Source organism: Lampris incognitus, chromosome 16 (genome assembly GCF_029633865.1).
Source record: "Lampris incognitus isolate fLamInc1 chromosome 16, fLamInc1.hap2, whole genome shotgun sequence".
Classification (NCBI taxonomy): Eukaryota; Metazoa; Chordata; class Actinopteri; order Lampriformes; family Lampridae; genus Lampris; species Lampris incognitus.
Genome location: NC_079226.1, coordinates 20,701,274 through 20,727,835, shown reverse-complemented (window position 1 = coordinate 20,727,835; position 26,562 = coordinate 20,701,274). Strand labels below are relative to the sequence as shown.

General features: G+C 47.0%; 1 protein-coding gene across 1 annotated transcript in view; it reads right to left on the bottom strand.

Annotated features, from left to right (window-relative positions):
- The window catches only part of kif26ab (kinesin family member 26Ab), a 63,541-nt gene that overhangs the window by 16,388 nt on the left and 20,591 nt on the right, over positions 1-26,562 (bottom strand). The window contains exon 3 of the mRNA XM_056295376.1: positions 22,609-22,868. Coding sequence (XP_056151351.1) covers positions 22,609-22,868 — 260 coding nt within the window. The remainder of the gene's footprint in view (positions 1-22,608; positions 22,869-26,562) is intronic.

Here is a 26,562-nt window from a genome sequence, read left to right as displayed (position 1 = left end):
AAGTCCTGTTTTGCTTTCAGGGACTTTTTCTCCTTTGGGAGGTGTCTAGCCCAGACCTCATTGATTTTAAACGTCAGGCGTGACATTTCGGAGGGTGTGTGCCGCAGAGCCTTTAGAAATCACACAGTGAGACTATAACATAAAGGTCAACAATCTGCCTTTACTCTTTCCCAAAGTAAACAAAGACAGTGGGAGACCTGCACTATGCCACCACTCCCGACCATTCCCCACTCTGAAACTGCTTTTCTTTCAACTCACAGCTCACAGCTCACCCCCCCCCTCACACACACACACACACACACACACACACACACACACACACACACACACACACACACACACAAAGTAGTGTAATACTCAAGTCCTCCAATTCAACCCCGTCTATAAACTCCTTCTGAACTTGATTTTTTCCCCTGGGGTGTGTGTGTGTGTGTGTATATATATGAGTGTAAGATAAATGACCAGTAGGCAAGATTTCGCTCTTGTCAATTCTGCTGGCGTGGGCTGTCAGGTCGGTAAAGCATTCTGGATGCATGGATTCATCTTGAATCTTCATCAGACACACACAGCTGTCAGGGAAGTGACAGCTATTTAATTTTGTCCATTGCCATGACCCTAAACAGTTACGTCTGCTTCAAGTCCGTGTTGTGTGTGCAGATTCCTGATTGTCTACGGTGAGCAAATAGGTTTGAGTAGGGCCTGTCGCCCGCGATGCTCAGCTGACCGTCTCTGCAACACACACAAACACACACAAACACACACACACACAGCAAAAGTCAGATAGGTAAGCAGTCTTGCCTCGCTCTTCTTTCCTCGAGATAAATAGGTGGCTTCCCAAGCAGTCCTACTGAACTGGCACTCAACCTCTTTTTGCAGAGGCAGATTCTACTTTTTCAACGGGCCTCTAATTAAAACCCAGTCATCCCACATTCTCGTCTCCCAGACTCGGCGTGGAAGGAGTCATAGTCTGGTCACCACGCCAGCAGAGTGAGACATACACACTCCTTTCATTCACCAAATAGCAACAGTATCTCTGCCCTACCCGCGACCCTCAAGCGTCTGAACCCACAGAGGGACCTGCCACCCTCAGAGCAGATAAGGCATCACACTGGATCAGTTACCACCGCATCTCATCTGGAAAGTCAAGGTCAGTGAGGGGAAGCAAAACCCTCAGGAAATTTGACTGCTACGAGTCAGATTTCATTCAAGCGGTTAAAATCCAGAGAAATGCAGGTGAGACAAAGAACCAGTTGTCAACGACTGAGAGTGATAGAGAGGGAGAGAGCGAGGGAGAGGAGATGGTGGCAGACACAGTGCAAGAAAGATGAAGTGAGATTAAAAGATGAGAAATTCTGCAGAGCAAGGGATTTGGGGGAGAGGTAAAGAGACCCCGGCAAATGAGACAAAGGGAGCGAGAGCAGTGTCTCACGGAGAGGCAGTTTCCTGCGAGGGCCAGCCTGAGCTCATTAGGCCTGTAAAGGAATCCTCCGGACAGAGCTGGGTGGGCGGCTGCCAACACATCGCCCCCTTTTTCCCTTTCCTCTCGCCTCCTGGAGTGACAGCTGCCCCCCTGCATGACACTCCCCTCTCCACTGTACGCCCCCTGCAGTGACAGCCCAAGAGCACAATCAGGGAACATGCTGCTGGCTGATGGAATAATTATTGCATCCAAAGGGGGCTACAGGAGAAGGCTCTCCCCGGGGAGCTGCCTATGTGTGATAGCATGCGAGACGGATCGTGTGAGTGGGGAAAAAAATGAGGTGGAATAGATGAATGATATATGGGGGGGGGGGGTGAGAGTGAGGGAAGGAGCGAGCGAGAGAGAGAGAAACTGTGTCAGAGTGCCCAGTTTGGCTGCGAGTGTGTTAGTGAGTGAGTGTGTGTCTGCGGGTTTTTGTGTCTTTGTGTGGGGTGTGTGTGTGCATGTGTGCATTTTTTGGAGTTATCCGCAGTCCACATTGATTTCAGATAAATGTTCCTCTCTATCATCTCCCTCTCTATTTCTTTCACCTAGCCCATTCTCTCTCCTTCTCTGTGCGGGGAAAGCTATCTGTTAGCTTTAAAAAAGAGGTCAGTGATGAGAGAAATTCAGTCAATAGAAGAGACACTACAGTCAGTACTTAGACTAGTCAAAGGCACTGCGCTAAGTTTTGAATTTCATCGTCCAGCCAGAGGCACATAATCGAAGGGAGGTACTGTAACCTTGAGGTTTAATTTATGTCACAAAATGAGAGGGTTTCGTCTCCATAAAAAGGTGCGCGGGGGGGGGGGGGGGTTGAAGAAAAGCAAAGTGACGGAGACGCTGTGTGAGCCGCATACACTAATGGCCACGGATACTCTAATGGGGAAATTAATAGCTTGTCACATACTCTCTCTCTCTCTCTCTCTCTCTCTCTCTCTCTCTCTCTCTCTCTCTCTCTCTCCAAAACTCAATAGAGGAGATACAATCTGATCGCTCAATGGAAAATAGGCAGGGAGGCAAGGCTCGGATTCCCGCACCCGCAGCAGCTCGTCCACCTGTTCAGCTGTAATCTGCATGCTAATGCAGCCGTTTAATGACACAACTTATTCTAAATGCTCAAAGTGAAACTGTGTACGTGCCGAGCAAGAACGATTCATCGTGTCTGGTATCTACGTCCCTCCAGTGGCATAACCACACTGCATTTGCACTGCTGAGCAAGGTTAAACCAAATCTCAGTTACAGCATGCACCGGCAAAAGAGAAAGAAAAAAAAAACTACAACAGTGGGTGGGAGAGTGAGGAGGAGAGTACTTACAGCTCTTTCCAATCCATTATCTAGTCAATTGTCATAGTCAGAAAACACACAACTGATCAAGTTCTACTTTAGGGTCCATGCCAGTTTTACCAGTGTTCTCCATTACATGAGCATTTGACACCCGGGCAAAAGAGCAGAGAGCAGAGTGAGGCGGGGCAGCTCAATAGTGGGGGCACTAGGGGTCCTTTACTCCGATCATAATTTTGTAAGAAGCTGGGGGGGCGATGGTAGTAGGAGGCGGGGCAGACGTCATAGTAACCGAATGGAGCGAGCACCAGGTGGGGCGGGGTTTAGGGGGGCACAGAGGATGACGGTCCCATGTCCCAGGTAGTCCAGAAAAAACCTTGGGATGGAGGAAGACAGCGAAGAGGTGAAGAGGAGGAGTTCAGGTTGAAACGCAGTGCCTGCACAGCTCATCGTCCACTGTAGTGCTCCTAACTGGCTCCCAGCCTCACCGCTGACAAAACTTCAGCCGCACTTAGGGGATGCAGGAGCCCAAGAGTGGCGTGCTTTCTCTCCTCAGCGCTGCAGAAACAAACTCATTTATATCCTCGTAGTATCCCCCAAGTCTGCATTCATTCTCAAGGCTGTGTGGTTCGCCTCTTTTCTCTCATTCAGTTAATCCATAGTGGTTTAGCTCTGTCGTCTGGCTGCGGGTCCTGATGCCGGGGTCTTTCCCGGTATGTCTGGTAGTTCCAGGCAAGAGGAGTGGGAGCAAAAACCGGCGTTCCTGCCTCGACTGTAAGATTTCTGGAGGGGGGAGGGAATGGGGAGAATTCTTGCTCCTGTTCGCCTCTCAGTCCTTCTCCTGCTGTCGGAGAAATGCTGGCAGCTGTCCTGCCGTCTCTCTCTCTTTCTCTCTCTCTTATTCTCTCGCTCTCTCTCTCTCCTCTCTTCCCCTGCCCTTCTCTCTCTCAAACACTCCCTCCCTCTGCTCTGCTGTCTCTCTTCCCCCAGCCCAGCCCCTTTTCCCTCCGACAGCCAGACGAGGTGTCAGCGCTCGATTGCTGGCTGCTTGCGGCGCAATTTGTGAGCTCTCTCTCACTCTCTCTCTCTCTCTCTCTCTCTCTCTCTCTCTCTCTCTCTCTCTCTCTCTCTCTCTCTCTCTCTCTCTCTCTCTCTCTCTCTCTCTCTCTCTCTCTCTCTCTCTCTCTCTCTCTCTTCTCTCTCTCTCTCTCTCTCCCCCCCCCCACCCACACATGCACATTCTGTCTCAAACATGCATGCTCACACTCACACTCACTCACATACACACACACACACACACATGCACCCCACCACACGTCACATGAATACTTAATGCATACAGGAGCCCTCTTTTCTTTTAGGGGTCCCACACTTCAAACAGATTTGGTTAGTATGCCTACAGAACATGTATGCATGAGTGCGTGCATGAGTGTGTGTGTGTGTGTGTGCTTGCGTACAGTACTGTATGTACACACATGGATGTACATTTGTATTTCGTTTGCCCTTGTTTAAGGATGTAATTAGCCAGATGAATGGGGGTGTTATTAATCATAAGGAGTGACATACGGATGAGGATGGATATACTTAAGTGCACAAAGATGGATTGCCTCAACTGGCGATCCTCTAACTCAGAAGGAAAGCTGAGAGAGACACTGAGCGAGAGAGGCGAGAGAGAGAGAGTACATGAATAGATGGCATCTCAGAAAAGCAGATTTATGCAGGCCAGACAGAGACGGAGTGCACTCAGTCACTGGTCAAGGGTAAAAAGGGGAATGAAAGCATATGAGTGGGCGAACAGCACTGGGTTGAGAATACCCTGTATTCCCTGGACTGCCAATTTACCAGTAAGCCCTCTCAGCCCCCGACCAGGCAGACCTGTTTGAAAGGCTGCCGCCTTGGCTGCAGACAGCCTAAAACAACATAAAGGCAGATAGGGTGGGTGTGAGATTTGCCAGATGAAAGTACATTCAGCACAAGCACACACCAAGCCCCCCCCCCCTCCCTCTCTCTCACTCTCTCGCTCTCTCTGTCTGTCTGTCTCTCTCTCTGGCTCTCTCTCTCTCTCTCTCTCTCTCTCTCTCTCTCTCTCTCTCTCTCTCTCTCTCTCTCCTCTCTCTCTCTCTCTCTCTCTCTCTCTCTCTCTCTCTCTCTCTCTCTCTCTCTCTCTCTCTCTCTCTCTCTCTCTCTCTCTCTCTCTCTCTCTCTCTCTCTCTCTCTCTCTCTCTCTCTCTCTCTCTCTCTCTCTCTCTCTCTCTCTCTCTCTCTCTCTCTCTCTCTCTCTCTCTCTCTCTCTGACACAGTGCCCCATATCTGAACCCAGTTGAATTTTGAGGCAAAAAAACAGCATAAAAACAAACATCAACGAGCACAAACATCACTTTCTTTCTACCTAAACAATGCTGCTATGTGATGTAGAACATAACCACGAGTCTTTTTCATGTCCAAGTAAAACAACCTGCGGTAGTCTTGTTTTTAAGTGCAGGGACCTCACGCTTTCTTCTTCACATGTGCTTTGCCACTGAATGGTCTTAGTTTAGGACTGGCAGGGATCAGTGAGTGGAAGACAACACTAATGTGGACATTGGTCAACCTGACACCGCTTGCAGTCATTAGCCTGGTAAGCCATTGGCGCTGCTCTCTCTCTGGCTCTGAGGGTTGTGCATCAAAACGGCATAAGAATAGGGAGGAGCCAGTGTTTGAACTATCCAGACAGCCTCTCAGCTCCATCAGCGTCTTCCTCTGTGGGGAGCTTAAGGACTGATAACGACTGGAATAGACATATATAAGCCGGAGCAAGATTGATGCAAACCCAGTATGGCAGTGGAAATAAAGGCTGCCCTGCAGCTTTTGTTCAAGACTGAAAGGACGAGTAGATTTGGGCTTCACCTACAGGGGATGTGACAGGGAAGAGAAAGAGTTGGGGGTGGGGGGGGGGTAGAACATAGAGAGTGAAGAGGGGTTTTCTGACTGCTGTTTTCAAATCTTTAGTTTGGCCTGCTGTCAATAAACACTCAAGCCCCCTTTTCAGGCTTTGTCAAATTAGCAAGAGAAATTCCTCTGGCCCAGAGAGTCATTAGTCCCATGCACCCATTCGCTTGTTTGTGCAAATTTGTCTCCGTTCATCAGGCCAGCTCTATGCCTCTTAAGGTAGCCCCTTTCATGGGCTAATTGCTATGTTGGCCACATTTACCATCCTTGACATTTCCTTTCTCTGAATCCTCTTTTTTCTCCACAGACAAGATAAGCCAGCTCTGGACATTCATGCCGGGATCAGATCACCACAATGCATATCAGACTGCCCCCCCTCCCACACACACACACACACACACAGTGAGTCTGCCTCCCTCGGTGGCTGATTTGCCAGTGTGGCTCCCCTATGAATGGAGACTGGAATACTGAGCTCAAACCAGAGTACTTAGGCTAGGGAATTAGCAGGTACCTCCCAATTTGATATTACAATTACATTTTAGTGACGATTTGATACACAGGGATTTTTCAGATATCACGCCATTATGAATACTGCAATTTGAAAATACAAATTTTTAAGGCTCCAGCCCCTCTTACCCGGAGTACAATGTGAAACCTGAGATGATGTATGCACATTAAGCCACTTGTTACAAAAGCTTAAAGCATGACTCTACTTCCCTGAGTAAATATCCAAACCTAATACATAAAACCTCATCACAGTGTCTGTTAGTCTTCCTTCAACATTGCAATTCAGGTAAATGTTGCGATATCAAAATTGTCGGGGCTTTGTCTCACAGTTTTGCACTGAATTGATTTCCCCCCCACCCGTACGCACGCTGAAAATGGCTCGGAGACAATCTGACATTGTCCAGGTCTCAGTAGGTGGGAACAGTGGGTAGAGAAGTTGTTTAGAGTGACTGAAACAATGGATAAACAGTGACTAAAGCAATGCTGCCATGTGCCAGATTGATTGCCAAGACAGAAATGCCATATCAGCAGGTGCGCGGATTGATCGTGTTGAATGTGTGTTGGTCAATCAGACGGGGCGGGAGGTATAAGTCAGAAGGTTATCAATGGGAAGCCTCCCCTGAGCTAAAATCTGTGCACACTGTCTTATTGATAGGTCGCCCTTGACACAGGCACACATCACACTGTACCAAAGGCGTGCAAGCAAAATACCACAAACTCACCGTCTGAGCCATCTGAACTATAACAGGGGGAATAAAGGATTCGTTTAATGTAGGCAGCATGAACAGGAAACCGGGCCATCTCCACAATAGAGACACACAAAGTACCTCAGGCAGGACAAAAAACTTTGCCAAAGCCAAGCTCCAGCTGGCGTGGCAGTCTATTGTGTTGCCTACCAACACAGGGATCGCTGGTTCAAATCCGCATGTTACCTCCAGCTTGGTTGGGCATCCCTACAGACACAACTGGCCGTGTCTGCAGGTGGGAAGCTGGATGTGGGTGTGTGTCTTGGTCACTGCACTAGCGCCTCCTCTGGTCGGTCGGGGTGCCTGCTGGGGCAGGGAGGGGGACTGAGGGGAATAGTGTGATCCTCCCACGTGCTACGTTCCCCTGGTGAAACTCCTCACTGTCAGGTGAAAAGAAGCGGCTGGCGACTCCACGTGTATCAGAGGAGGCATGTGGTAGTCTGCAGCCCTCCCCCGCTTGGCAGAGGGGGTGGAGCAGAGACCGGGGATGGCTCAGAAGAGTGGGGTAATTGGCCAAGTACAATTCGGAGAAAAGGGGGGGGGGGTTTAAAAGACAAAAAACTGCCAAATTTGGGTTGGGTTTGCCTCAATGGCCACGAGCCCAGGTCAGCTCAAGCCTAACCCAGCCACCACGTGGCTTCAGCAGTAATTAAGCAGCCATTATATCAGCCAGCCGGCACACATGTTCATATGGTGCACAGAGAAGGGAAGATGATGTCATACTTTGCCAAATAGCTTCTGCAGCCAGAGGACGCCGGAGTCAGGGCGCTAATCATTAAGCCGGAAAACACACTCTCATATAACATAAGACAGAGTTTCATACTGTCAATCCCTAGATGCAACATTCTAATCCATATTAATAAGACAGTGATTAGTATTTTAAACCATCTACCCGTGTTAACAAGTGTGTTGTAAGAGCTTATAAGTGCCCTATTATTCATTTGTCATTATATGGAAATGCCGCTAAATTTATTGGGGAGCTGAAGGGGTTGAACAGAGTGGGCTCCAACCAGGGAGGTATGCGCATTGTGTGGTGGGGTACCCGCAAAGAGGCACGGGGGGGGGGGGGCTAAAAAAAGGGTGGGGACGGAGGGAGGGTGAAGGCTAAAAACTGCCTCCGGTGTGGCTAAGGTTTAGTCTGGCATCGAGCCGGGTCTTCTTTCCAACTGGTGCGCCCCGTAATCAAGGCACCACTGGCATAAACATTCATTTAATTTTTTTCTCACTTCCTCTCCCTCTTATCCCAAATCACCCCCAAACAACTCATGCTTAAAGTAGCCACACACTAAATGCCATGGAAAATCTTAGCAAGGGATTCATCTGAAGTTAATTGTAGTCATAAATGTGCAGTTGCTGTAGCAACTTGAAGGAAATGACAAAATGCTGCACTCAGCCCCAGTATGCGTCGGTTATTTTCTTCATTTTGGTGTTCCTCCATCCTTATCTCATCATCCAGATTCAGATTAGCATTAACCAAAACCCAGATCTTCCCAGTCATTTTGCAAAATGTATTTCTTGGGACCACTCTGAAGCCCCAAAATGCATTAAAACCGAAGGAAGAACTGACGGTCTTATCTGTCTGTCAGTCGAATCTTATCAATGTGTAGCTCCCAACTCCTCAACTGCCTGCCCGCTTCCTTCCTTCTGGCTGTTTTAATGGTAATCTGAAGGGAGCGCTCCTTTCAACAGGGTTGGTTTAGTCAGCAGCATTCTGCAGGAAATAGCCAAACATCTCCAGGGTAGGATTTATTGACTTCTTATAAATCCTTAGAAATAGATATAAATGGATCTCGGCTAAAAACGGACAATGGAGAATGTGATGTCCGGTTACCTGAGGAATATCCTTTTTGGCAAATAAATTCCAGATGCACTGGACCAGGGCCCGCTAGAAACTGTCTTTGTTCCAGCAAGGTGTCCAAACATGCCTTTTATTCCTGCACAGCATCTGGCCTTGGACACAGAATACCAAATGGTGCATCATTTGTGTGCCGGCTGCTTACAACCCAAGGCTGTACACACATCGTCACTGCACCAATCTCTGGCCAATTAGATAAGGTCGAATGCATCCATGTGATGTTTGCAAACATAACATGCTCCTAGAAAACGGAAAATATTTCCATTAAACTATTGTTCCTTCCCACCTAAAGATATTCATTGATCATATGCAAGCCCTTATGCAAACTCAAAAAAAAAAAAGGTCTCTCGCCAGAGCAGGAAAGAACCACGTAGCTTTGTATAAATGAATCCTAATGTGTACCAGTGGTTTGTAAACATGTTCTGTCACGGTCTCTGCAGCACTCTTCTGAAACGGTCTGTGGACTGAGGTGGAAAACGAGGGATTAGGGCATCCTCCAGAGAATAGCTGGAATAACAAGGGATCATCAGAAACAGGGAGAAGAGACAAAAATGGAATGCGGGGTGGGTGGACGGGATTGGGGGTTGGGGGGTAGCAAGGTGGAAAGAAGTGCAAAGGTAAAGGTGAGGATGAATAAAATAAATTAGACATGGGTGAGATGGAACAGGATACAGAAACAATCCCCAGAGAGAAACAATGAGAGGGGAGGTAGAGAGTGAGAGAGAGAGGTAGAGCGAGAGAGAGAGAGAGAGCAGTGGAGTGTGCAGCATGGCCTTCTCTAGGGTCAGGGGGTTGGCTCTGTGCCAGTGAGGGGCTGCCTGTGTGGGGGTAAATAATTTTCTGCCTCAGAAAGACGTAAGGAAAAATGATCGTTGGGGCTGTGCCACAGTCAGCTTGGAATTGCTTTATTCCCAAAGAGTGCCAAGACGGGAGTCCCCTGTTGACCAAGAATAAATGGAACAGTTGGAGCCAAAATGGAGACAAGATTCTAATTAATATTCAAGAAATGCTGGCTTTGTCTAAGTCGGGGATAGACCGCAGTAGATGTGACAACCTTTACTTTGCACAGCTTCCTTTGATCCGGTCATTGAGGCTCATTATTTTACAAAATTCAGGTTGTGATTTTCAATGGCTTTGGACATCAGATCAAGAGTGCAGGGCACGTGCCAGCACAATCCATTAATTCCCAAAGGGCTTCGTGTGAAACGCGCTCTATGTTTATACCAAGGTTAACCCCTTAACGTTGAAGGAGGGAATATTTTCAGCATAGTAAGGTTTCGCGGGGACATGTGACAATTCCCTCCCCCCGTAACAGTGACTTCCTTTGTTTTTGTGTTTCCTGCACTGCCCATAAAGCATTGTGTTTTCACATGTCCCACACCCTGTGATCCCAATTGCGCCTTCCTTACCCCCACCAAACTCCCAATCGCCAGCTGAAAGGCCAAGAGCCCCTTCAGCCCAATTAGGAGCTTAAGGAGGGTTTAGGACAGCCAAAGGAGAGGATTTGGGGGTAGAAGTCAGGGGCTATAGTTCCATTTGCAGTTCATTTTATTGTTTCCTAAATTGCCTCCTCAGTGGCCTTCACAAACACATCTTGCTAACGTGGCTTCAACCTATAACCCTGCAGAGGTGAGCCAAATGCAGGGCTTTAGCTCTACAGGGCCCATTTGTCAGTCAATGACATTCAGGGGCCAATTTAGGGACCCTCGTGGAAACACTACAAATGTTCACAATGGAGTCAAAAGGTCTTCTTCATAGGAAAATCTCTACAAACTTATTTACAAGAGGCATAAAATCCTTGAGCGCCACAGCTTTGGAGGCAAAACCAAAAAAAATGCTGTGTTATCTAGTCACGACGGGTTCAGGCAGCTAGAGATGAGTCTCGGTAGAAAATTCACTTTTCAGCTGATAGGTGACAGATGATAATGAAGACATGTTCTCCCCTGCTCTGCAGACTGCACCCTCCCCACCCCCGGCACTGCTGACAAAGATTAACAGCTACTTTCATCTTCTGCACAACATTTTCACTTTGCTCCACAGACGCTGCTGCAGGTATCCCGCTACACTCTCCTCCAAGGCTGCGAGGCATCCAAAATAACATCACACTGTTAAGGCATGCTGAGCTCCAATTCACCTACCACCCAGCCTACGTCTTCCCTCGAATACTCCAGGAAAACGGTTCTGCGTATAGGGAGCACAGAGAAAAAACTATGGGCACTCATATCAAGCCATCGCCAGCTGAATGACATTTCCTGCCTTGCAGATCCATGCGGATCACAGTAAAGCCAGGATATTTGATATGCCAAAGCCCAGAGCATTGGTGGGACATGAGCTGCCATCCCTGTTACGCACAGCATCCTATCAGATTAATACGCAGCAAGATATCAGATAGGGGGACTTGGATAAAGTTGAGAGCCGTGATGATTGTGGGAAGGAAGAGAGCAAGCGCACTTCTGCTCCACTTCACTCCTTCATTAATCATCAGCTGCCATGGTAAGACACCTAGTGATTATTTATTTGCACTTCACCATGCAGAGGCTATCACAACAAACAGGCCCACGGGCTGCTGGGAACATTTGAGAGTGATTAATCAGTGGGCCGTCCGGAGAGACAGAACACAGGGGGAGGGGATTTCTAACATGTGTTTCTTAATCTGCCATCTATATTCATGTCAATAGGCAATACTGGATAAACAAGGGGGCTCCGAGTCAGGTGACTCGGGCTGTACTGTAATTGAGATTGCCAGGGCACGGTGGATTTTAGGAATTGAAAAAACGTTGCAGAATTTCCAGTCGTATGGAAGTGCGGGAGACGGGAGAGGAATAATTACAAGACAGGAGATCAATGAGGGCACCAAAGATGCACGGGGTAAGGGAAATATTGAGTCATAACTGACGGTCAAATCCCGATCTGAAACCAAGTGAGAGCTCAGAGACTAAGCGGTTTACCCCGCACCCCATCATGCAGTCATTAAGTCACCCACAAAACACACACATAAGCAATTCAGCCTGGTCAAAAGGTATGGGGATAAATTGATTTTTAGCAGTCTGCAGCTGGCTCTCACGTGCTGGGTCATGAACTGATTACAGGCTATAATCCTCTCCATTCAAGACAATGTGCATGCTGTCAGCAGCAACAAACAAACAAACAAAACAATAAAGGATAAGCACTCCCTGCTACGTTTATTTTCATCCTGCCTTTTTTGCACATTCAAAATTCAATACTAACCAAAACCAGAAAAAGCTTCAAAAGATCCCTCATTACGCTTATCATATGGTATAGTTTGGTACCAAATGTCTAAACTGAGTCCCTACCAATCCCCCTCTCAAATAACATCTTTTTTAGGGTGTCCGCGTAGTGTAGCAATCTATTCAGTTGCCTACCAATACGGGGATTGCCGGTTTGAATCCCCGTGTTACCTCCGGCTTGGTCGGGCGTCCCTACAGACACAATTGGCTGTGTCTGCAGGTGGGAGGCCAGATGTGGGTATGTCTCCTGGTCGCTGCACTAGCACCTCCTCTGGTTGGTCAAGGCACCTGTTCAGGGGAGAAGGGGGAACTGGGGGGGATAGCATGATCCTCCCACGCGCTACATCCCCCTGGGGAAACTCCTCACTGTCAGGTGAAAAGAAGCGGCTGGCGACAGCCCACCCAGGATCAGAGGACGGGGTGAAGCAGTGACCAGGAGGGCTCAGAAAATAGGGTAGTTGGCCAAGTGCAGTTGAGGAGAAAAAGAGGGGGAAAAGCCAACAAAAAAAATCCTATCTTTTTAGAGAGCATGAGCTAGATTATGTACTGGAACCTCTGTAATGATTTACCTAGTGGCATTAGATTATGTATAAAATGCAACCTGACTGCTTGCTTGGTTATGTATTTTATATAGCACTTTTCTAGCTGCAACAGCCCCTCAAAGCGCCTTACAAATAATCAGTGTCTTTACTTTGTTGTATCTCTTATCTCAGTGAAGTGGGCAATATTTCACATGCGTGGAATCAGCGTCTCCTGTTCTATTCTTATTCTATGCTAAGACAGAGGGCTTATTGAACATCACTGAAAACAAAGTCTGTCATGTGCCTCATTGGTCAGTCATGTGTCTCGTTAGCCTCATCAGTCCCATAATTTTCTGGCTTGCATGCCACAGCAGTAGCTATCTTCACTCATCAGTCGCCATTTCATAGAGAGTACACTGACCCTTTCATCCGAGCCTCAGTGGTAGCCAAGCTAACACTAGATGAAGATGGAGAAAATAAAGACAGCCGGGTGGTGGTGAAGTGGTGGGGCTCTTCAGCCTGTGGGTGATGAGGTAAAACCTTAACTGTCTATATAGCACTGTGTATATATCACCATGACAATGGTGCTATATACTCTATGGTGATTTGTGCTCCAACAGCAGCAGCTGGAGCATTCCCCTTGACAAGCAGAGGGGAGCAGGGGCTGAGCGGGGTTTTTTCTGTACAAGAAAAATAAGGCTGACTGTGAAATTAATAGCTAACATTTGGGGAAATCAGCCCACTAACACAGATTAGGGCGAAGCAGCTATTACTTATTCATATGGAGTAGGCGGCCACAGAGGGCTCACACTGAGGAGCAGAGAAGCATGAAAACACGGGAGCCATCTTTGTTTGTGGAACCGCAGGAAGTAAAGACGGGGTGAGCTCAGGGGAGCTGAGACAGCAGGCTCAACTCTCCTGCTGGAGACAATAGGTCATAAAATTGCTTAATGCATATGCCAGTCCACCAGCCATTGCAATTAACTCTTATTCTTATTCCAGTTTCCCCTCTTTCACTGTGCCTCAAAACACACTACAGAAGTGGCTTTGGCTGTAATGGCAATGATAATCGACTCAATTTGCATGACACCTTTCACTGAGCGACCCTAAAGAGCCTGATGGCATCCCTTAACCCCCACTAGTGTGATGCATAGCATCTATTCAACAAGCCAGGGATGGGGGTGTGTCGCACACAGAGGCACGGTTGCTGAAAACTAATGTACTAATCATGGAGCACTACAGGACATCTGTGGGCCACTGTCATTGTTGCAGTGACGCTGTGTAGGGGAGGCTTGCCATGGCCATACTAACAAGGCTACTAATGTGCTTGATAAATGCTGAGGGCATATCTTTCCCTACCAACATAATAATGGAAACACACACACAACCTGGCCTTTCAAATCACCACCACCACCATTACAGGGAGGACAACAAAGACACCCCTTATGTTAGGTGACAAGCCCACAGGATGCCGGTCCGTCCTTCTCGTCCTCTTATTTCCCCGCATGCAAAATGTTTCTGTCAGGGTGGATGTCGGTGCTTCACCCTTTCCCCACAGGGCTTAATCTATAGGCCCAGGGTGAGCATACAGACTTGAGTCAGCGTTTCAGCCTTTTGTTAGTCAGCTTGGGCAAATGGCCCTCTCTGTCCCCCAAAGCTATGTGAGTAGGCCAGACAGACTTCCTGACTAAGGACTTTGGGGGGAACAGGGGGAGGGACACATCAGTCCGCACACCAGGTTATCCCCTCATCCAGACTGCTGTGAACCCTCTGCTGCTTTCTCTCTTCCCCGCAGCCCTCCATCAGACAGGCTGTTTACCATGCAGGGTGACAGGCACAACTGCCTCCATGCTGCCTGTCACAACAGTGCCCTTCTCCCTGATGCTGAGGGGGGCACAACACTGTCACACCATGTCATCCTATCCCAGGGAACAGTCCTGTGCCCAGGAACAGAGATGGGGGCCAATGCCTCAACTGTGCAGCAAATTCTTCTGCACAAAAAGCACCGAACAAAGATTTTTGTCTACTTACCTCAGGAGAGAGTAGGCTCACACAGTATTCAATACTTGCTCCCACACAAAATTTAATATAAGCAGACATCTGCTCATTCAAAGACGACCTATTGCACAGCAAATAATTAAATGATAAAATGTCTATTAAGTCTTATATTATTAAGTAATATAAGCTTTGTGTTATTAAAAAATCACAAAGGTTATATGATTTGACATCAAATTTATGGAACTCATATCTTTGTATCAGCAAACAATGATGTCTGTTACCCAAGAGCATGGAGGATTAAGAGATGGTGGAGTCAGAGCCCTCACTGTTTGGGCGGGTAGATTGTGGAGGATTGAGATAAATGAGTCAGTCTGGAGGAGAGGAGCTGCAGGTGTAAAGCACAGTAGTTTGAACCGCTCATGGGACTGAGGTGGATGAGAGTTGCGGGTTCTCGCTACCAAGATTCTGGTGAAACCAGTGACCCTTTAGACGAGCCATCTGCGGTAATCCCTTAGGCAGTGGGGCAAGCCTGGATCTCCATCAATACCTTACTACTAATGGCACTTAAAAGGCACCAGATCACACCACACCTGGACTCAGCTACAGGCTGCCACCCCTCTCTGGCTTCAGCTGGTGTTGCCTCTGTAGTTGGCTGCTACTCGTCGCAGTCAGCCATTAGTCCCTTCAGGCTGATTATGGCAGGAAAATACCAGCTGGTGTTGCATCCCACAGTAAACAAAGAGACAAATACCAGATCAGCCATCACCACTACCACCCACTCAACATTTTTTTTTTCATCCATTCATTGCCCTGGGCATGTGTTTACAAAAATCCGACAGATTTTTAGAAGAAAAGAAATAGTATCGGCGTGACTCAGTCCCTGCCTGTCGGGCTGTGGTGGAGGTAAAGGTTAGTATTAACGCCTCAGCTCCGCAGTGGCTATTTCCTGACGGCAAAGCCACAGCTTAGTCTGCCTTTGAACCATTTTCTCCCCCATCCTATACGTCCTACTCACACTCCCCTTTGCTCACCTTTTGGTGGAGGCATCCGTCTCACTGTGGCTCGACAACAACACCATTAGCCTCTCAACTCCAGGCACCCAAAAAGTCCAACGCTGAACCGCACAACGGCTCAGACCAAGACGCTCACTCACACACCCAAGTGCACTGAATAACAAAACTTACTTAACTCCCATGGTATAGCATCCTGTATTTTCCTCCACAGGTCCAGTCGCCCTGATCCTGAAGCTGACAGAGTGGAGCGTCAGCCCAAGCATGCCTCTTGAGTGTGTCTGTATGTGCGTATCAGTCCCGCTCAGCGACTGTCCTGCCCTGTGTCTTTATCCCCCGGCCAGGAGGCTCAGCCCAGAGCCGCAACACTCCGCAGATCCCTCCACTCAGCATTAATCTGTCTTAATTTGTCACTGACAAAGATCACTGCTGTCACTCACAGCAGAGCCGTCCAAATACATCATCAGCCTCTTTTCCCTGCCCTGGTCACTGGAGCTGCCCTCCTCCATCAGAGGCGAGCGTGAACTTGGGCAGTCCATGGGGCTCTCCCCTCCTCTCTCCAAGTAACAGACCCCACCCTAACCTCTCCTCTACAAACAAACAGGAAGAACTCAATGACTGAGTTCCTCATAGAAACTTCATAAACAATCACTTGTTATACTCAGATAGGACAATGGGTTTTAGAAGGTAGCCATGTGCTATTTCTGATGAGAAAGCACAATGAGAACGAGCCATTGTTATCTTGCAGTCAAACACTTATTTCACTTTGAAACACATTGTTCTATTCATTAAACACATGCATGTCATTCCCTTTACCTAAATTATAGTCTAGTTTTGTGAAAGCCTATTTTAATATCCTGATTCAATTGCCACCTTTGAAAGAAAATCAGATTTCACTCTGCAATGGCTTGTTACTATGGTTACCTTGAGTAGCCAAGGTGATGGAGACTGCAGCGAGTGTATGGGGCAAAAAAGCAATGCCTTATGTTTTGCAGGAGAACATAAACTGAAGTCACGTCCACTCTGATTAGGACAAATTAGAAACGGCCATTTTTATATCGAAAATGAGTGGAAGTTTTCGCCCACACCGGCATTTTCAGATCGTTTTCAACTGTTTGCCGTCCACATTGAAAAACGCTCAAAGGACCATACTGTTATTTTTGTAGGTTTTAGCCCATTTACTACAAATCAGGTATGCTTTACATTGCTCCTGACCATTTTTTATAGTAATTATTGTTTGAACATGATTTTTCTACCTTTCAGGCAGCCTCTGGTCTCCATTCATTTCCATTCATCCACTTGCAAAGACTTGAAACTTGCTTGAGATAGGTAATCCATCCCAGTTATCATTTAGATGCCTTATTTTTTTTTTGGCAAAGTTACCTGACCACACTGCAAGACTTCTCAAATCAGTCTGCACTTTCAGCTGCATTGGCTCAGCTTATCATAGATGGAAGGCCAAACAGAGAGAAAAAGATGGTGCAATTTCAAATTTATCCACGTTAGTGTGGACCTGGTCTGGGTGGCTCTGCCACAATTACAGGAACATTCCCGCTCCACAATCACAGTCATTACTGCAGTGAAACTCACCTGGGCAGCAGCTGCAGCGCTGCGCTGGCTGACCACAAAACCACTTCCTGCTCACACTCCTCCAGGGGCCACATTCCAGCAAACAGCTGTCAGCCCTGCCCCTGCACAATACCAGCCCACCCACCCACCCGCCCATTAGCCAGCCTGCGTGCCATCACTGCATTTTACACAGCCAACTCTCACCTCTCCCCGTCTCCTTTTGTATTTCAGTGCCATCACACTCCCATGTTCCCTGCCTGACCCTTTGTGGTCTTTTTATCCAGGGTGCTACCCCCCGTCTATTCATCCACAACATCCATGAGTCTTTGCATTCAATGCAAAGCTTCCCCTCCAGGGTTTGAAAGCTGTGAGCAGCCACAGTGACAGAGAGAATAGTCCCATTTCAAACAAACATACAAAGGGGATCATTAGGCAGCCAGGGCCGCGGTGTAACGCAACGATGCAGAGACCAGCGAAATGGGCATTCAGGAAGGCTCCTCCATTCTTTAGACAGTGGCGAGATTGCCCACTGAGAAATCCCAGGGGCCTGGCTGGGTTTAAACACACCGTTGCAATCAGGAGGGTGATAATAGAAAAGGGAGATTGTTGGAAGGAGCAGCGACGCGGCATTTAGCCGCACAGTCTGGCCCCTGCTGTGAGCACTGCCTTCTTTCATTACACAACACTGTGTCAATACACTAATCATATGCTCTGACACAAAGCAATCAGTGCTCAACGTGCAAGTCAGCTGAACACACGCCCCTCAATTCATTAACCAACCCCCCCACCCGCCCCATGCCAGCATCACACACACGAACACAGGGATGCACACCGCAGCTGCACATACCATGTGCAAGCACGCATGCACACACACACACACACACACACACACACACACAATCTGCACAGAGTCTGACTCCTGACTCTTTCCATCCTGATGCTACTTTATTGTCAGTCTAATTGCCAATTGGTCATATTGACCCCGAGTTATCTCTGTTTCAGTGCACTTGGCATGATGGGCGAAAAAAATCAAGGACAAATAGGGAAGGAGCAATATATGGGACTGAAATTTTAATTAGAATGGTGTGTTATTAATGACATTTCTATAATATTCCTTTTAACATTTTAACATTTCAATTGAATGAGTTTAAATTCCTGGATGTGCAAATTTACAAGCTGTCGGTGGTCTTAAACGCTAATGTCAGGGGGCCTCGGTGTGCTCCTGTGACAAACATATCTAGAAAAATAAAATACGCGAACTATAGTAAAAAATGGGGCGCCTGGGTAGCATAGCGGTCTATTCTGTTGCCTACCAACATGGGGATCGCCGGTTCAAATCCCTGTGTTACCTCCGGCTTGGTTGGGCATCCCTAAAGAAACAATTGGCCATGTCTGCAAGTGGGAGAGCCAGATGTGGGTATGTCTCCTGGTTGCTACACTAGCACCTCCTCTGGTCAGTTGGGGCGCCTGTTCAGAGGGGAGGGGAACTGGGGGGGACTAGCATGATCCTCCCACGCGCTACGTCCCCCTGGCGAAACTCCTCCTACTACTATTTTCGACTGTTTCCGTTAGGGGTCGCCACAGTGGATCATCCATTTCCATCTCTTCCTGTCCTCTGCAGCTTCCTCTGTCACGCCAGCCACCTGCATGTCCTCCCTCATCACAGCCATAAACCTCCTCTTTGGCCTTCCTCTTTTCCTCTTCCCTGGCAGCTCCATATTCAGCATCCTTCTCCCAATATACTCAGCATCTCTCCTCCACACATGTCCAAACCATCTCAATCTTGCCTCTCTTGCTTTGTCTCCAAACCGTCCAACCTGAGCGGTCCCTCTTGGCAAAACTCCTCATTGTCAGGTGAAAAGAAGCGGCTGGTGACTTCCACATGTATTGGCGGAGGCATGTGGTAGTCTGCAGCCCTCTCTGAATCGGCAGAGGGGGTGGAGCAGCGACCGGGATGGCTCGGAAGAGTGGCGTAATTGGCCAAGTACAAAAAAAGTATCTGGTTTTACTTAGTATTACTTACTGTTTTGTAGCAGACACATCTACTGATGGAGGCTTGGGTATGGGGCTGCGCGCGCATGCGCGCGCGCGTGTGTGTGTGTGTGTGTGTGTGTGTGTGCAGGGGTTAAAGTGGGATTTGGTAAGTGGGGGATCTCTGTATTAGAGAGGTGGGCAAAAGTGCGGGAGTGATAGTCGGCCTCAATACTGCGTCTCAAATCAGGAAATTAACCCTACGAGCACATGCACACACACACACACTACATGCTCAATAAATCACTGGCTACATGTTCAATTTAAAAATTGATGTTAGTTGCTTGAATGAAAACCACAGCAGAGCTAGACAAAACTATTGGAAATACTATTGGAAATACACTGAAGATACTCACTCTTTATGCCCCCCAATCCAAGATAATAGTGCAGGTAGCAGGTTGACGCTCTCTCGAGTCTTGCCTGCCTGATGCGGTGAACCGACCCTGACCCGTGAGTGTGAAGCCAGTCTCTTTTGATGTCAAGTCTGGTGAAGCCAGACAGCAGGCAGGTCACGTGAGGACGCGATATCATTCAAACTTTTAGAAAAAGTCAAGTAGTATAAAAATAGAAGAACGACTTTATTTGCGATTTATTTTGTAATGCTTGTGAATTGGCTGCATCATGTTTTTTGTTTTAAATTTTACTGTGACAAAAAGGTTGAAATTACTCCTGTCTACAGAGTGCCGGATCTCAGCTCCGGTTGACTTGGGGGAGGAGGGGAAGCGCCGGTGTCGGGATCCGGGTAGCTCCGGCCCACTTTAATCACTGTGTGTGTGTGTGTGTGTGTGTGTGTGTGTATGTGTGTGTATGTTTTAAGTTGTATCTCACCGGGAAGAGCTGAGAGACAGAGGAGTACTTACTGAGGGGCGATAACCATAACTATAAACTGTGCCCATGAAAAACTTCCCACAATGCAACTTCAGTGGTTTAATATTCATTATGCAGAGACTTTCCAGGTCTACTTATTGATCAGAGACAAAAATGTGGTAAAGCCTAATCTAAATAATTTACCCCACGCTGAGGACGGAGACTCCTCATGAGATAACACTCCTGGTTATCTGTGGGACAATTCTCCCAATCACCGACAACACGGAGACTAATGGTGCCCGGAGTTTCTTGGTTATCAAATACTCATTTATAATAGAATGATTTTTCAACTGAGTAGACAGCTTAAATGAAATACAAATTAAATGCTTTTTTAACCAGTTGAATGGTTGACTTGTTTTTCTAATGGAAAAGAAAAACAATGAATCAGTTTTGTTCATTACTGTCCTTTCTTTCCTCGCAGCATCTTGCAGCAAGATTGTAGCTAATTACATTCTAATTAAAATTTAATCTGTGAGTGGAGCGGTGTGAGTGAATGTCAGACAAGTGTCTAAGGAGCCTCCCTCTCTCCAGCGTGGTAAAACAAAAAGCTGTTTGGTTATTCTGGTCCTTCATCCTGGGCTCTGAGGATTTTACACATGCAACCCCCCCACCCCACCCCCAGTTGTATTTTCGTGCAACCAAAAGGAATACTAATCACAAATAAGTTTTATGAGGACTCGGTCGTAAAACAAAAACGCACTAATTTGATCTCCGGTTTTGTCCTTTGTGTCAAACAAATCTATCAACAAATTTCCTTTGCTCGCTCCAGTTGGGGTTTGAATTTAACAAAGATTTCTGACCTGCAAAGGTTGCACGCTGCACTTAGAAGTGGGTACTCAAAAGAGATGATACAAAGATGATAATCACAATAACAATGATAATAATGATGATGATAATGATGATGATGATGATGATGTTGATGATATTTCTACTGCAGGCACCAGCTGCAGCAGGTCAGGAAGTGGATGTTCGTTCAATCATGCGAAGTGCATCTCCACCACCCTGTTCTGTATCTGTGGAATGTCATGCTGGTTGAAGCTGTCCTCGTCATCACCGTGCTTCTCCTGGCCAAGCAAAACACCACATTCTTGGCAGAGAATTATCTTTGGGATGAAATGAAAAGGTGGACCCCTTCGCAACTTCCACCTCCTCCCCTTCTGTCCCACCAGGACTCGAAACAGGAATGAAAAACAAGTCAATCTCCCTCCCTTTCTCTGGATGTAGCCTGCAATGGCAGACGAGGCTATCTATCATGCGCTTTTTGAGCTCCAGGCCAAAGAAAACACAAGTACTAATAAATCAGTGACTGAAATTAACCCTCTCTGTTATTGGGTCGCACCTCACCGTTGTTCTGGCCTGACCTGACGCGCCACACGCAGGAAGTGAGGCGCACAGGAAGTTGCATATTTAGGGATAGATTTGGAATGCCCCCTTTACCAAGGGAGAGGTTTCAAGGTCCCAGTCATATACACTGAACCCATTTCACTGGGCAAGACAAACTCCATTTGAGGGTATCTGGAGAAAGCTGAGCCTCACACTGATCCCCTTCGGACCTCCTGTCACACTCCACAAGTCCCCTCGCCAGCTTCCTCAGCCTCCTAGGTTGCAAAGCTTCAATGGCCCAATGTATCATCCTTAGCTAGCTTCCCTTTGGCTAACATTCATCATGGCATAGCACTCCTCAGGGAGTCGAGGCTGTAAGCAGGGAATGTATGCACTGACCAACCTGTCAAGGAATCTATCAATGACACTCCAGCACATTACACCGTCCTCCCACCCGCTCAGAGAAGGGACGTGGTATTCTCCAAGGCATCAACCATGCCAGAGCCAAGAAAGCCATCCTCAGCTGGTTATACAAAGGGAACCAACCAATGGTTTGCAGGAAATTGCAAAATGGCAGCCCTGAACCCAAGCACCAATATTTTTAGGACAACCTTGAGCTGACCTGAAAAATGCTCAGTTTGTTACTGCAAAATCAAAGTGAGTGATAAACCCCTGACAGCATTAAACAACTCTGAACAACACCTGGATTTAACCTTAGCTCTGTCACGAGATATTCCCTCAAAATATCAGATTACACAATTCCATTATCTATTCATGGTTACCAGTGCCTATAGCCAAGGGTTCATTAGGTTGCATGATGGCATCCCAAAGCATGCTATAATTCAAGCATGACAAGAACAACACCTGATGGAATAAGCCCCTCATGCTTGTTAAGACTATGAACCATGACCTTCAGCAGTAATATGAAGGCGAGTCTATACATACCTCCTCTTCAGGTCACAAGAACACACACACACACACCAAGAGCCTGAACGCACACATATAGACAAATACGAACACACTCAACAACAACCTGAATGCGCACATAAAAATATACACAAATACACAAATTGACACACACACACACACAGACACACACAGACACACACACACACACACACACACACACACACACACACACACACACACACACACACACACACACAGAGCTCAACCTAATAATTTTCCATTGTTTGACAGACTTACCCATCATGGAGTTTGAGTGGCATGATGAGGAAGGAGGAAGAGGAGAAGGTGCTTACCTAATGAAGAAGGAGGCTGCAGCAGATGTACTCTGTGTTGACGAGGAGGTAGAGGAGGAGGAGGAGGTGGGTATACCGGTGTTTGCAGCTGGCGGTCCGACCACACAGTGCACCGTCTGGTTGGAGCTCTTCTGTGGGCAAGGTGTGAGGCCGGTGCTGGCGGTGGTGGTGCTGGCGGTCATGGTAATGGAGGTGGTGGTGGAGAGAGGAGCCACTGAAGCAGTGACATCCCTATCTGAAACCCCCATCAGCCCCTGGGCCTGTTGACACATAGATACAGAGATAAGACCACAACCACCACTTATACCCTAAGTGATCCTTCCCACCTCCCTTCCAGTACATTTACTCCCTCTGCCCCTGACTCTCTCTCTCTCTCCTTTAACACAGATGGACTGGCAGCTGCTGGAACCAGCCCTGGTTAAAGAGAGTCAGCAGAACAGTGAGGACAATGTATCTGCTCATTGATTTTGGCAACACTCTTGAGGATGCTCTGCCCAACTGTAATTAAGTGATAACCCGCTTCTAATTAGTCATTAAATCACTAGCTAACTGCACAGCAATATGTATGTATATATATCAGCATCTAATTTGCTATTCACCTTATCACGAGCGAAGAACATGTTATCCTACAGTGTGATTAATACTGGGCCCGTGTCAGAGCAAGCTGTGACAGATATCAATTGACAATTGAGCAATTTGGGGCAGTGCAGCATGGTCAGACTTGTTGGATAGGAGCAAATGGATCTAGCATGGGTAAGTTGTCCATGTTTTGCCCCCAATCTGTCTGATAACAGAGGGCTATAATGCAGTCCATGGCTGTACCCTCTGGATGGAGGTGTGGCGTATGAGGGCTCAGCTAGACAGGGCTGCTAAAGCCCAGTGGTATCGGGACTCTCTTGTCTCTCCATAGTCCAGCAGAGGGAGCATGAAAAGGGACAAATTTACGGACCTATAGACAAATCTTAACAACTTAACAATTGACAAGACCATACTGGATCGGTCGAGGCCTAGGTTAACAACGGCCACTATTGGTGCTGTGCCCTCACATGGTAGCAATGGAAACTATAAAATCCACTGTGGCAAGCCCTGAAAAACAGGGAACAAGCTGAAAGAAGAAGAGGAAGACAAGTCTTAACAACTAGAGTCACCGTCATGGCAAACGCTTAATGTTCACTGTAGTCAACATCTGAATGTGACGTTAAAAAAAAAAAAAAAAAAAAAACGAGACGACTGCAGAATTTCTATCAATCATAACTGATTTTAGCCTCAATGCTTTAACAAACTTAACAAAACCGAGCAAACAAACAAAAACTCCCAAACAGTAGGCAAAGACAAGTCGCAACTTGTGTAGTCAAAAAGCAAAGATCTTGAGTAAGAATGAATCACTATATATATATATATATATATATATATATATATATATATATAAGAAAACCGGCAGGATAATGACTGATAGTAGCTGACAGGAACCAGTTCTGTGAGTTCTTTCAAAGAAAATCAAATCAATCCAAGCTTAAGTTCTCCTTAACATTAATAACAGTGACACATGACCATTGTGCAACAGGCAGCAACCTTGAGCCGAGCACAACGGATCACTGCACCGACTCGGAGCTCTACATGCACCACCATATGACAGGACGCATACTGTCAACACAGCTCAGGCCCTCTGCATATTTACTGCCTCGATGTTTGTCCTAGATTCATGTTTGGCAACTAAAATAACATCATTCACAATCTTTTTATAAAGTCTGTTGGCCCTCCAGTATATGCCATTTGTCAAGACTGACTGCCAAACTATTTATACACTGCCACTGACATGTGAATGCTATACATCAAGTTGTGAGGCCACACATACATTCTAACATTCACACGAGAGTCATCGCCCCGCTGATGGCTCGGAAGAGCTTTACACACAGGCTGATATGTTGCTATATTCAAATCTGCTTGCTAGCAAATTTGTCTTACAATGCATAGATAGAGAGTGTACATTTCCATTACATTACGTCTTCATTTTGTGTTTGGCATCAGTGTTGGGAATCCGCATCCCTATATTGGGGTTCCAGTTCTGCCTTCCTGAAAGCCCATGGCTGTTAAGTCTGATATAAGGCTGACATGTCAGTAGTTGTGATTTGTGAAGTTCATGATGGAGAAACCGGGTGCAAACTGAAATGAGCCAAACAGAGATCCTTCTCACTCAGTCGCCAGAGCGGAAAGCCTGACAACATCATGCCGGTGTCCGTGACAGGTTAGGAACTCGGCACATACCGGAGAAGCACATCCATTTCGATTTGGCACGAAGGGCCAGATCGCCTCACACACCCGCACAGGAAGCCTATCTAGACAGCTCATCCGAATGTTGTCACTGATGGAGCTAATGCGGTGTTAGATTTAAAATCAAGAGGCAGCAAATTTCAGGAGCAAGTAGGGACAGTTGGTCAACCGAAGTGAGGTGGAGTGGAGTGTGAGCTCAAAAAGGATAAACAGCTTGCCCAAATACACACATGCGTGCATACATGAACAAACACACTCCTCTAAGCACATTATGATTCATGTCGAAAGGTTTTCCCTCTGATATTGAGATACAGGATCCAAACCCCTTGGCCAAACTGTTCTCTGCAGCCTTGGTCCTGGGCTGGCCCAGTGGAAGCTGAATGGTAGAGTCGATCCCCTAGTCTGGTAATTAGGCTGTGCCAGTGGAGCGGCGTGTCCTCGGCCATTCGCACCGAGAGTCAGTAATGAGTTGGCCTCCCACCCATTCACACATCAGCCTTCTCTAATCACTTTGCCGGGGTTTGGCATTGTAAAAACAGAGTAGTGAAAAGAAAGGGGTGAGAAAAAAAAAGGATGAGAAAGAGAGAGAGAAGGATGGTAAGTGAAAATAAAAAAAAAACTTTCTGTGGTTAGCAAGCTTCCTATCAGTATAGACCAACTCCTCAGATGCTGAGTGTTGCAGGGCTCCCAAGTGACCTTTGATCCCAGCGGTCAACAGACTATTACTGCTGAGGGTGAAATAGGCCCTGTTAATCTGGGCTGTCACACTCGGCTGGCCCCAGTAACCAATGGAAACCCAGTGTGAGGCGTATCGACTTCTCACAATGACGGCAGCCACTGGGGCTGATGACCATGTGAGAAAAAGACCCAAAAGTCAATAGAATTATAAATGACTTTGACATTTAGCTCTTTGCTCTTATAATGTATAGCATCCTTTTTCATTGTGACAAAAACACTAGAAAATGACTGAAAAACCCGTTTTACAACTTGACGAGGGTTGGAAATGTCCTACACTGCAAAAACATAACATCTTAACAGGTCTGATGGTTTTTAAATCACATAGAAATATGTTTCAAGAATCATTTTCTCATCAAGAACTGACTATGTAAGATTTTATACATAGATCGATAGATAGATAGATAGATAGATAGATAGATAGATAGATAGATAGATAGATAGATAGATAGATAGATAGATAGATCGATAGATAGATAGATAGATAGATAGATCGATAGATAGATAGCATGATTTAAGAATATTCACCTGGCATTATCTAACCAGGTATTTCATCTTAAGAACCGCATTTTTAGAAGTAAAATAAGAAAACTTTTCATGGAGAACTGCCCCCCCCTTTTTTTCTCTCCAATTGTATCTGGCCAATTACCCCACTCTTCTGAGCCATCCCAGTTGCTGCTCCACCCCCTCTGCTGATCTGGGGAGGGCTGCAGACTACCACATGCCTCCTCCAATACACGCGGAGTCACCAGCCACTTCTTTTCACCTGACAGTGAGGTGTTTCGCCAGGGGGACGTAGCGTGTGGGAGGATCATGCTATTCCCCCCAGTTCCCCCTCCCCCCTGAACAGGCACCCCCAACTGACCAGAGGAGGTGCTAGTACAGCGACCAGGACATATACCCACCAGCTTCCCACCCGCAGACCAGGGGCGTAACCACGGGTGGGCC